The 13,476-nt window shown below is 40.8% G+C and overlaps 1 protein-coding gene across 1 annotated transcript; it reads left to right on the forward strand.

The window, feature by feature from the left end:
• The first annotated feature begins 7,965 nt into the window (after positions 1–7,965).
• RPS29 (ribosomal protein S29) lies at positions 7,966–9,975 on the forward strand. The gene is made up of 3 exons (XM_012724349.1): positions 7,966–8,077; positions 8,298–8,397; positions 9,866–9,975. The coding sequence occupies exons 1-3, from the start codon at positions 8,016–8,018 to the stop codon at positions 9,872–9,874; spliced, it is 171 nt and encodes a 56-aa protein (XP_012579803.1). The 5' UTR covers positions 7,966–8,015; the 3' UTR covers positions 9,875–9,975.
• Positions 9,976–13,476: the final 3,501 nt, after the last annotated feature.

The following is a 13,476-nucleotide window of genomic DNA, read 5'->3' on the forward strand; positions in this document are numbered from 1 at the left end:
GCCGGGGTCCTCGGCCGGGGCTGTCCGCGGACCTGCCTGAGCTCTCGTGGTGCGCACGCCCCCCACTTTCTTAACACAGAGGCTCTCCGGGTCCGGGAGGCGAACAAAGTTTTTCCTCCCTTGCAGGACCGAGCCTCTTCTGTGTTTGCCGGCCGGCGGAGCGCGGTCACCGACCGCCTGAGAAGACGGCTTGTGCCTCCCGGAACAGGCGATCGGCTGGGGCGCAACGTGCTGTCCCCGGAATCTGCTACGGGTGGCCGTCAGCGTTTGCGGCCGAGTCTGTTTTCGCTGTGCACACCTAACGCGTGCCCTCGCACCTTGGGGCACTACATTTCCCGTGAAAGGAGGGTGCCCCTCTGTTACAGGGAAGGTCTGTTTAGTTACATAACTTCGGCATTTAGAGCCTCAGATTTGCCGGATGCCGCCAGGGTGCGGCATTTCCCGCCCCTCGTGGGGCGGTACTTTGTTTTGGTGGCTCCACTCTCTGAACGGTAACACCATTCACTTGAGACTGGAGCTTGATCTGGCAAGATTTGACTTGGCAATTCTTGTTGAACGAATTTTCTCTTTGCAACCGCTAATGGGTTGGATGGAATGACTGATTTAGCTGCAAGGTCTTGGAAAGACCTCACGCGCCTCTGGAAGGAACTCGTTCCATATGTTAGAGGTCCATGTGCCACAGGGGACTAGGGAACGGGATGCACCTTTTAAAGTGGCTCTCATTCTTAGAGTCGTTGCCTTGCCTCTTTAGATTTTGTGTTCTAGGCTCCTCCATCTTAGCCTAGTGTGTGGCGGCTAAATGGTTGACAGTGCTCTTAGATCTTAAAGAAAATAGCTTATCTAACTTTTACTTGAGCTTTGCGTTTACAGACCAGTAATAATAACGTTGGACTGAGCTTCAATGCCTGCTGGAAACTGAAAACACAGAGAAAGATGAGGTTACGAAGAGGGAGGGCTCCTTAAAGAAACTAAATCCAGGCCCTGGACTCCTATTATAAATGAAATCTTTCCTAATTGGTTTGGGTAGATTAATGGATTTATTCTGTCCTTTGACTTTGGTCTTTGCTTTTTAAATTGTTTAGTCCCCTTTGTCTCCAAAAGGCTGTAGAATTCAAGAGATGCCAAATCTATGGTACTGGTTTACAGAATGATGATCTTGGGTCTCCTTATGAGGGAGGTCTTGATGATTACAATTATCTTCCTAATGATGGTGTGTTGTTTGTTTAAACGCAGAGTCAGTAACTGCAAGTAAAAAAATGGTATTACAGGTGTTTCGGACTGTTCCCAAACTGAGAGCCCTATACCTATCTCTGTGTCATGTCTTTCCCTCAGGCTGAGATAGCATTTCATTCCACACCTATAGGTAGGGGATAGATTTTGGTGGAAGTAGCTACAGGAGATTGAGACTGTAGTTCCTTACTTATTTAAGAAATAAGGAGAATGAAAGGTTGCTCAGGGTAAATGAGACAAGAAGGGTCTCAGGACAAAAAGAGGAACAGGTCTCAAGGACAGAACTTTGCTGTTCTCATTGTTTTTATTGGGCTGGTAAAGAGAATAAATGAATCTGACTCTAGGTCCAGAAACCTACTGCCATACACTTCCATGGCCCATAAGTTGTTTTTGTTTTTGTTTTTTTAACTGTAGAAGACTGACCACTGGGCCCTCCCTGGTGGCAGTGCTACCAAGCTATTGCAGCCACTTGCAGCAGGAATTCCATCCCTGGCCAGGGAGCCAACCCACATAGCCAGCAGACCTCTCTGTCTTGCTGCTCCCCTCAAGAGTGTATTTTAGTAGATCCACCTGTTCTACTCCCACTCTGTCTCTGGTAAATCTTAGACCCCAAGTCTTCTATGAATAAATAAATAAAAATAAATCTTTAAAATAAAAAAAGAAGACTGACTACTGAATGATATATGAGAATCCTGGTTATATTTATGGACTTGATCTTAGAATTATTGTTATCTTTAAAAAATTACAGCAATATGGATACCAGTCAGGAAAGGACTGAGATTATAGGTGGACAAATGTTAGATTAACTCTTGAAAGGTATATGAATTTTGGAAACTATATATCAATGACTGGCCTACCACCCTTAATGGAGACACTTAACAATATCCAAGAGTTGGAAACAACTTATATGCCTATGGACAGATTATTGGATAAAGAAGATGTGAAATGGAATACTATTTAGCTATGTGTGTGTATGATGGAATTCTGCTATTTACAACAACATGGATAGATCTAGCAGGAAGTATGGTTAGTAAAATTGTTACAGTGCAACCCCAACGTGAAATGGGTTGGCCTGAATGGGTTGTCACCTGCATACTTAAAACGGACTTAAAATGAGACTCAGCTGCAGGGACACACAAAAAAGGTTAATAAAAGGTTTATTTACAAAAAGAGGAAATGAAGAGAGGAATAACACAGGGAGAAAGAGATTGGTGAATGCCTTCTACCAGTTCCATTGAGCTGGGACCTCAATAGCATGCTGAAAATGGAAAGTTCAGCACAGTAAGGAGGATGCAAAGAAATAGCGAGGCCAGTAAAACCAAAAATAGGTTTATTTCCGCGCTCACTGATCCCAGAGAGAGTTGAGGTCAGAGAAGTCACTCTGAGGGAAGGTAAGAAGGGTATTTATAGGCTAGTAGCCGGGCGAAACAGCCAGGTGGGAAATTTTGACAAGGAACTGGAACTTAATTTTCTGCCCGGGCTTGGGTTAATCCCACGCTGACAAGCAAGTCATGTGTTCACTCCCGAATATCTGCTTCTGTTTGGGAAACTGCCCGTTCCGTGTGCCTATGTTTGGCCGGTGTCTGAAACTTACAGAAAACTGGTGAAAAAAATCCAACACCCCAAGGCCCACAAGTCTGGTTATACATTAAGCCTGGCTGCTTAACTCCACCCTTAGTTCCTTGTAATCCTCCCTTTGGTAGCCATGACATCATAGGATTTGTAGCTCTGATTTGGTGTGGGAGTGGAGTCTGTAAAACCTGTGTTTGTGGAGTTCATTTCAGGACATGCTTTCCCTCCAACAAAATGAGTAAAATGGAAAAAGACTAACTTGACTTCACTTGTATGTGGTGTGAACATATTTTGAACATCCTGAAAACCATTCCCTCTCAAATTTTTCCCCTTCTCCAAACCCATTTACATAGGCTTTCAGTGAGAACAGGATCTGTCCTGTTCGGGGAAGCAGTCTTGCAGAAATCTGGTGACTTCAGGTTAACTAAGCTTTCACCAGGGACTCACCAGCAAGTAATGACCAAGGATCATGATAAAATTTGAGGAATGGATACCTAGCCTTGGTGTCTCCAAAATGCATTCCTTAGACAGCCGGAAAGCTATTAAACATTTGCCTTCCTCTGCACACAGATAGAGAGCACTGGCATTTCTTTATGTCAGAGCTTAGGAAATCAAAAAATCTAAACTGAACCTATGATGTAAACAAGAAGCCCCAGTGGAAAATAATTAGATTTTTTTTTGTTATGCCATTTATTTTTAATCTTTCTATTATTATAATTACATCTTTGCACATCTTTTTCCTAATCCAGATTGAATAACTTTAAAAATAGCTTACATTGTTGGAGCTCTCCATAGAATTCATAGAATCCTTAAAAGACTTCTACCAGGTAGATACCATTATTAGCACCTTTTTAGGGATAAAGGCACTGAGAGGCTGAAGGGTCTTTCTTAAGATCAGCATAGCAAGTTACTGAATAGGTTCTAAGCCCAGGAAGTCTCACTACAGAAACCCTTTTAACCACTAAGCTCTGAATGACAGGTTTTGTATAAAAAGAATCTTTATCTGCACATAAAGACAAATATAAAAGGCCACATTTTTAGATTTAAAGCAGTAACAGAAGACAATCAGTTTATGGTGAAATAGAATTATGTGTTTCCTCAGTGTTATCAAACTCTAGCAGTGTGGCTAACTCACCATCTGCATAAATGATACAGGCACAAAACCTGCTTTATGGTAGTTTTCCCTTTTACTTGCATTTTGTCAAGTTCCTTGGAATTAGGTCTCAAGCACACTTTAAAAACAGATTTGAAGCAAGTGCACAAATGAACAATGATGTAAAAATAGATAAATATATTTTAAAACAAAAAACATTTGAAGCAAGTGGTGTATTTTTCTGAGAAGCAATTTTAGGTCAAAATATTTTCTGAGAGCTTACCTTGTAGGCATCTTTAAGGCAAAATCCTGATAAGTGTCTTCTAAAACCTCAAATCTGAGATTATTCTTTTCGTAAGCTCGTTGTTGATAAGAAAACTAACCTGTTACTTTTAATTGTACTTTTTTTTTTTAAAGATTTATTTATTTGTGTATACAGAACTGGGGTGCTGCTGAGGGGAACAGTGGGCGGGCCACGAGAGGTCTGCCACACCATGTGGTCACCTCCAGGGCAGGCAGGAATCGAACTCATGCGGAAGCGGCTTTAGATTCTCAGTGCTGTGCTTTAACCCGCTGCGCCACCAGGGAGGGCCCTTAATTGTACTTTTTTATAATAGTTTATTTTTACATCATTTTGTACATTTTTTAAAATCTCAATTGTAATCCCCATGGGTTTCCCATCACAGAGTCACCTGTGTGCCATCACCGTAGTCCCATGCACTTCTCTTCGCTCCCCCCCAGCCCCACCCCCGTTTTTGATCCCATTCCCCACTCCACCCCCACAAAATGTCTCTGGTATAGTCTCTGGTATATGGCTGTTCATTATTTTTATTAGGAAAATAATTAGATTTTTGAGGTCAAATTAATTTTCTTCTGCATGTATGCTACTCTGTAATTACCAAGGTATATAAACTGGCTCAAACTTGTGATGATCAAAACAGTTCTTACAGAGTAAAATTTGTCAGATTGCTTCCTGGGTTGGAATGCTCACTTTATCTAAATAAACTTTTTTTTTTCTCTAATAAACTCTTTGTTTAACTATAATTGGGACTTTTATTTCAGTCAACAGTGGTACAAACAAAACAAATGAACTAAATAAGAAAGTAAGTTTTAATCCATCAGGATTTTGATGAATGGGCCGCATTCCCCTAGCACTGCAGAGAAGCTCTTATAGGACTTTTCCAAAGTGGAGGTCTTTTAGTGGTGAAGTTAATGTATATATAATACAGCAATATCTCTCTTGTCCTGGAAAGAGACCCTCTAAGTTTAACAAACCTTGATTTATTTGTTTGCCTAACATACTGCTTTTTCCTTGCATTCTGAGGACAAAGAGCCTTTACTACAAGAAACTTCAAAGCCACGGGCAGACTCTTACAAAGAAAACATAAGAATTGCTGACCACCAGACAATGAGGAAAACAAGTTATCACCCATGTCACCAGGTGCTCATGTTACAAGAATGGTTCTAGTGACCCTAACCCACTTCCCTCTTTCATGACCTTATTAAAGGACCCTCCAATGCTTTAAGTAAGCAGGACTGTGGTCTTTCAGACCCTAGTTGCTATGCTCCTCATTTGTCAACAAGTGAAACTACTTTCCTCAAAACTCTGTTCTTATTGGTGAAGGGGAACTGAGACTGACGATTCCTGTATCATATACAAATGTTAATTTATAATGGATATCTGAAACTTACATAATGTTATAATACAGTATTATTTAAATTAAAAAAAAAGATACAAAGTCCAGGAAGATGGTAGAAACTGGATACTGGCCCCCTTCTACAGTAAAGCTTAAAAATAGATTCTAATTCCAGTCTTATCAACTACTAGATCTTTTGTGCATCCTTCACTGTAGTTGCAAAAGGCTGTTTTCCTTTCCCAAGCCTTTTTCAACTCCATGTTGTGGGCTCGTTTTCTTTTCAAGTGACCTTTCCTTCAACCATTTATCATTTGCTTCTTTAGTACTTCATGAGTACATTCATCATTGAATACAGAATAGTTCTATTTACTTAGTTGTATATGGAATATGGAATCTGAAAAGTTGATACCTAGAAGGCAGGGGGTTAAGATAATCCTGTTTTCCTCATTACATTTGCAAGATTTTGAGAGCAGCAACCTCATCATATTTGGTCTTTTAATTTCTGCTTCACCTCCTTTATCAAGTAACAAAGTACCCAAATGATTTAATGATGGGAAGGGACACACCATCCAATACTTGAAGGACAGTCTTGTTACGTGCTCTGACCCTAAAGAATGAATCCTTTGCTCTCTAGGCTAAGAAAGAACTCACCAGATAATACTCAGTATAACTGAACCATGCAAGGCTGTATTAGACTCAGCAAGAGGGAACCAGTGTAGGAAAGAAGAATTAGCTTGACTCCATGAAGGAAGTTAGAGGAGATACTTAAAGGGTAGGGGAGGAGGAGAGCAGCTGCATGGCTTATTCTGGGTTCGGCTATGCCTGGGTACATACATGAGTCACATGCAACTTTACAATGTAGCTTCACAGCTGTCTCTGTCCAGAAAATTGTGAGATAACCCTTAGTCAGGATCTAATGCTTTTTGTCTATCATAGCCTATTGCCAGTGTGGTGGGCCAAATAGTCCATGATTTCATTCATCTGTTCAAAGAGAACTTGGGCCAGCTCAGTTTCTTTTCTTTTTTTCTTAGTATTCTTTTTATTTCTGAAAACAAACAAACAAACATTTCCAGCACTTGATCCCCATAATATGATGGTTTACAAACAAAGCCTTCTTCCTCTCAGGCTCTCGAAGATAAAAATGTGGGGACCACAATTTTAGCCCTGGGTGTATTGAATGATAATAAATGCTAGGTAATTCTGCACGGCATCCAAGTCTGATCCTGCCAGCTCAGTTTCTTTTATTTAAGGTGTTTCAATTTCAAGAAGTGAAATATTATATTTCTCTTGCAAAAATGAGTTGAGTAAAAATTTCTGGGATTATTGCGCAGAGTATATTTTATAGGTTTAGCTAATGCTTTAATTTTAGAATTAAGTATAGCTTTAAGCTTACCTAGAGTCATTATAAATGACCGTGTGAAGTTTAAGCCATTGCTTGGATTAGACAGCCTTTGGTTTTCAATAGTTGTTTTGTCACCATGCCATCTATCAAGTGGCATGTATTGCACTTATATATTGTTTTTCACTTTAAATTCAACCAATGAAATTTAAATATCAGAACACTAAGGGTTAGAAACTTGCGTTATTTTTCTGAAACGGTGTAGGTACCGTCCTTTAAGTAGTGTAATCAATTTTAAGAAACTTTGAAAATGTAGTCTGTTTATTAAAAGAGAGACTCCTACCGTCGGCTCTTAATTATTACAGCTGGTTTTCTTATTTTGTATTATTCTTCCAGTAGATGTCACTGTTGAGTTAAGGACAAGTTCTGTTTTCAAGTGCAAATTTTTAATTAAAAGGTGAGATCGCTTCTTGGCCTTTTGGTTAAGATAAGGTGTCTCTGTCCTTATCAGTTTAATATCTGATATGTCCTCTATCTGAGGACAATGTGCTAAGTGGAGTTTTGGAGTAGGGAGACGGAATAAGAGTTTGCTCCATCCACTCCACGCATTAAAAACAAGAACGTGGAATTAGGTAAAAGGAGACTGGGTCTCAACAGACTGCCGGCAGTACGGATGCGATCTCTTTTCAGGATCGGCCTGAGGAGTCTCTCCGTGCTCCTCGCTGGGTACCGACCTGGGCCGGCCGGCTTCAGAAGACCTCCGCCCCGGGAGAGGTCACAATGCAGACGTGCTCAAGTCAGTAGCTGGTGCGGACACTGGGTGCAGCGCACTGTGGCCCAGAACTACCGAACTAGTGATCCTCAGCCTCAGCCTCCCAGGTAGCTAGGATTACAGGCGCGCGCCACTGCGCCCGGCACGAAAATGCTGCACAGAACTCTACTAGAGGTTGAGTTATGGCGACGTCATCAATGGTGCCGCCCCACAGCGTTTCCAAACCTTCAGGCGAGTTCACGAACAGCGCAGCTACACTGCGCAGGCGTCCTCTGTCACCATTGCATTCTGGGTAAACTTGTCCCCAAAATTTGAAGAGCGCATGCGTAGGTGGCGCCTTCCTTTTTGCCTCGTTGCCTCCGAGAAAGCAAGATGGGTCACCAGCAGCTCTACTGGAGTCACCCGAGAAAATTCGGCCAGGGCTCTCGTTCTTGGTAAGAAACAGAATATGTATCAGGGATGAGTTGGTCTGGGGCCTGAAGCTGTTAGAAATCTAGGTAGAGGCGATCCCGCGGGCAGCGACCCCGGGGGCAGGCCTTGTCGGATTGTGGCTGCCGCCATTACAGGCCTGGAGACGGGCGATGTGGGTAGTGCCTCGCGAGTGCGGAATCCTTAAATTTCTGTAACGTGCAATAACGTCTTCTCCCCGTACAGCCGAGTCTGCTCAAACCGACATGGTCTGATCCGGAAATACGGACTCAACATGTGCCGCCAGTGTTTCCGTCAGTACGCCAAGGACATAGGCTTCATTAAGGTACGCGGACGCCATGCCGTGCCCTTATTTCTGTGAGAGCAGGATGGGCGGGAGGGTCCTTACGGTGAGGTTGAGACTGCTCGTCAGCCCTTACAGAGCAGTCGCTTGTTAGGGGCGACTCGGGTGAGTTTCAGCGGTCTTGTCAATAGACTCGGGATGGATAAAGCCTTTCTAACCTCTTTTTAGCCGGTTCTGCAAGTTTCAGTTGTATGTTGGATAAACTGGTTTCGCTGTTCAGAAACCACTAAAATGCTTGTTTAATTCTTCCTAGATATTTCCTAACCAAATACATGTATTGAACCTTGAAATCAGTTCATAGCGCTATGTACTGAAATGAGCTTTAGGGTTGGGGACATATAACCAGGTTCACATAGAGTCCACCAGTAATAGTACTATTTTTTCAAGACATTGAAGCTTTGGCTGTAGGAAACGTCAGCTTTGTTGCAAAAATTGTGTGTATGTGAAGCTTTGTAGGCCCCTAAAGTCACTTAAATGCTGTAGTTTTTGTTTTCTCTTTATGGGAAAACGAATTCTTTATTGGCACTTGGAGATAAAATTAGATGGTCCTTTGATGCATACTTATTTGATTGAGTGGAACCAGCGAGTCAAAAGATGACCTTGTGATGTTTTATAGTGGATAAAATCATTAACGTTTGATCTCTAACAAAGACAAAATACTTTAAAATTAGACTTTAGCTCCCACCAAATTCTTAAGCAAGGACATGTTTGGTGTTAAATGAGGGAGGACAGCTAACTCAGTGGGAATTTAGTAGCATGTCACAGATTAGAGGGTGGATTGAACCCCACACCGTATTTGTGACCCCCAGTTCTCGCCTAAGGTTAAATGAGTTATTTTATGACTGGCCTTTACAATAGTGTCCGACACTTAACTGAATATCATTAGTTGTGTAATTTGTGTATTGGTTGTGTAATTTGTTACCAATTTAATAACCATTCTGAGCTTTTGAAGATCATCTTACATGGTTTTTAAAAGATTTTGTGGGAAGTGACAATACAAAAATGTATATTCTAGTTGTTGGGTTTTTTATTTTAAGATTTATTTATGTGTACAAGAACTGGGGTATAGGCCAGCGATTGGAGTGGGGGGGGGGAGAGGATTCACCAGAGGCAGTGAAGAGCAGAACAGACAGATTGATTGAAATACACTGCTGAGGGGAGCAGTGGGTGGATCAGGAGAGATCTGTGCCATATGTGTTACCTCCCTGGTGGATTATTGAGCTCAAGCTGCAGTGGCTGTGGGCACTTGGTAGGGCTGTTCTTTAACCTGTTGTGCCACTAGGGAGGGCCCTCTAATTGTTGGGGTGTTAGAGCAGTTTTTAGATATTAATAGTATGGGAGTATCAGATTCCTGGTTTAAACCTATTAACTGATGGGCTAGCACTTTGTAAAAATAAAGTACATTTTAAAGCACACTGAACTTACTTATATCCTGTCTTTTCTTTTTCAGTTGGACTAAGTGACCTTCCTTGAATTGGTCGTCAAGACATCTACCTTAAAGCAGAAATAATGCTAATAGCTCTTTGTACATAAAATAAAAAAAATCAATGATGAATGTTCTAATGTGAGTGGTGTAATCAGTTCATTATAGAAATCTTTTAAAAATGTATTCCCAATAGATTAATTTAAAAAATTAAATGCTGAACTCTGGTAAATGTCAGTTTTTGTTTTGTACTTCAAAAATGTTTTACATGAATGATCTGCTATAGGTAGGAGTATCTGTCATAACCTGAGACAAGTTGTGAATAATTAGCTTACTATATTGAAATGGGGCAGTAGAAGTAAACCTGTTGAAAATTATTGAGGAAAAAAGGTTCTGTTGCTAAAACATGCTCTTACCATTTGTCCATAGTTGGGGCAATCTTAGCTTTTTGGGATACATGATAGAAAAAAGGTACATTTCTCAAATATTTGTATGGAAGGGAACAGTGAATATACAGGATGAATAGTAAATATGTAGCATTTGGAGGCCAGTGACAAATGACTACCTGTGGGTTAAACACATTTTTAGCAACATCTTCCCCACAAGAATCTCAGGTTGGTCAGTCTGTTTCATGGTATGCCCCCTCTAGGTTTGCCCAGGTTGAGCCTATCAGTTTTTAAGCCTGATATGATTTCATTATAACAAAACATGGGAATCCGGCCCTCCCTGGTGGCGCAGCGGGTTAATGCACTGCAAAAGAAGCTTAAGCCACTTACCATGAGTTCCATCCCCGCCTGGCGTGGCAGACCCCTCCTGACCCGCCTGCTGCTCCCCTCAGCAGTGTACTTCATTGATCTGCCTGTTCTGCTCCCAACTCTGTCCCTGGTGAATTCTCTCACCCTCTGCATCTCTGGCCTGTATTCCAGTTCTGTATGAATAAATAAATCTTAAAAAAAAAAAAAAAGGGAATACAATGTCAGACTTAAAATGTTGGTGTGCTTCATTTTCCCTCCAAAACTCCAGTGCCAATACTCTTAGCATCCCCACTACTCCTCTTCCCTTGTCCTTTCTCCTCTGATAACCACTATTTTTCAGTTTGTTTGCCAGGTTGTTTGGCTGTTAGTCCACAAATGAATAAGACTATCTGGTAATTACCTCTCGATTTCCTTATAAGTGGTATCAATTTACAATCCATAGACAGTGAACCGGAGTTCATTTTTCTCATCCTTGTCAACATTTGTTTACATTCTTTTGGATTCAGGTCATTCTCCTAAGACCAGGGTGTGAATTAAACTTATTAAGCAGAAGTTATGGTGAAACTTGAGTTGCTATTATTAAACTAGGTCTGAAAAACTAGTTTTGGGAAGAACAGGTCAGTTGGGAGCATACTAATTGATACTTAGTAGACATTCATCTGAGCTCTCAAATACACTGGGCTCAGTATAGATCTAGAGTTTGATCAGAATCCAGAGCATCTTGTGATTTGAGAGACAACTTTGGTTTTACTTGGAGTGTGAATAGTATTTGGTATTTTGGAGTATCATACTATTTTGACTAGATAAAATACGAAGTCCTAAAGTTTGGGTAGGAAAAGACTTCTGGCTTTTCGCATGATAGTGGGAAGATGGGGATTCAGTGAAGTAAACTGAAGGAGAAACAGTGACATTTAGTACCTGGTGCAACTGATTCACATACTATCAGGAAGGGTAGCTGGAATGGAAAAAGCCTAATGGATTCTGATTAAAATATCTGCAAAATGTCCAAAACATGACAATATATTGCTAGTGTACTTCCCTGGGGCTTTAAAAGGAACATTTGGTGGCTGAAGACAGAAACATCAGTTTCATGAGCTTCATGATTAAGTCTACCTCTTAAGCCAAAATCCATGGAATATGTGATAAACTGCCTTAGTTGTTGGAGAAGTATCTAGGGAAGAGACAAATATCTAGGGAAGAGCTATAAGAAGGTGGAAAGTATATTGTGAGAGGAGCTCGAGGTTGTAGAACAGTTTCTGGTAATGGCATGGAGTTCATAGTGTATGGGAGAGTAAAAAACTTTGTGGGCTGAATACATTTATTCAGGTGAAGGAAGGAAGTAAAGGAAAAATGAGAGTCACACACCTAGTGATTTAAGCAAATGAGGGAGAATGTGAGATGTATTTGACTTGGTTATGAGAGTCTCCTGGATGAACTGGGCTCTGGCCTAGTGAAATGGCCTAGTATAAGGAATTATGTTATCTGGGGGAACATTTCCTAACTGTCCCGGCCCTGTTGTATGTGATGGTGGTGGTGGGGTCCACTGGTATTGTTAGGTGGTCTGGCTTCTTTACCTCTGGGTGATTTCGTCTGACCAGGGTTGCCTCTTAGCTGTTTTACTGTAAAGTATGTTTTAATTCAGATAGCCTTAAAATGTTCACATTATAGGACTAACAGATAATAAAGGTAGGAGTAGATTTCCACTGATAGCTACTGTGATTAAAGTTACTGAGGTTTCAAAGAAAGGTTCTGGAGAAGTCGGAGTGGAGAGAGACTAGTGTTAAGAAAGAAGCGTCCTTTCTGCTTTCCTATGACAGTGGTTCTGGGGCTAGGAATGCAGAATGCCACTGATCTCAGAATACGTGCCAGGATACGGCCATATTTAGAATTAGACCACTGAAGATGTGTTTATCGCCTCAGATGTGGCAGCAATGAAAAGAAACAACAGTTTTAATAAAATGTGTTTAATAAAATCCTAAGTGTAAGTGCCAGTAGCCTCATGAACATTATACAACCCAATAATAATGATGCTGATCCTGTAAACAGCTCCCCTGTGCAGATTAGCTGATGCTCACCCGCCAAGCATCAAGCGTTAACAGCAGGCACTAGAAAAATCAATAAGCTTTTACCGAGGGAACCAAAGATGTGTAGGTTACTAAAAACCCTGTTGTCCATAAAGAAAATATCTCATTATATTAATGCTAAGGAGGTTTTGCTTTATTTCCAAAAGAATAAAAAGATTACATATGTAAGGACTAGTTGACAGTGTGATAAACATTCACAGCAGCATAGACGAATCAATAGAAACACAAAATAAGAAGAGGAGGTTCTTGGCAATCGTGGAATCTGATAGACTATGTCTGGTTTATCTTGTGTTCTCTTCTCACAAGCCCACACCTTCCACTTTATGGTGACACTTGTGCATCTGTTCTTTCTTTGATGCTAATTAACTCTGATTATTCATTTATGAAGACGAAGTGTGGGCATCTAGCACAGCTGATGTGTTTAGTCAGTCACGAAAGGAAAGGTTTTGTGAAGTGGATTCATATTTGGAACTTTTTGGGGAATTTTACTGGCAGGTAATTTCCTTAAACATAATCTCCTTTAAAGTTTTCTACCTGATTGGGAGTCTTCATTATCTGCTTCTTGAGTATTCCAGCCTCATTATTACCAAGGGAGCCAATCATGATGATGACTGCTCCTCTGGTTCCTTCATTATAGGTTTTCTGAATACCCTTATCCCCTGTTAATGACTTCAATCTGCTCTTGAAAATCCTGCCACTAAGTTAAAACCTGTCAAAAGAAAAATATTTTTATTAATTTTATAGGGGAAAATTATGTGTTCCCTAATAATACAAGACATGCAGGTAATTTTCATTTTCA

The sequence above is a fragment of the Condylura cristata genome, unplaced genomic scaffold (assembly GCF_000260355.1).
Source record: "Condylura cristata isolate star-nosed mole 26May11 unplaced genomic scaffold, ConCri1.0 scaffold00013, whole genome shotgun sequence".
Lineage (NCBI taxonomy): Eukaryota > Metazoa > Chordata > Mammalia > Eulipotyphla > Talpidae > Condylura > Condylura cristata.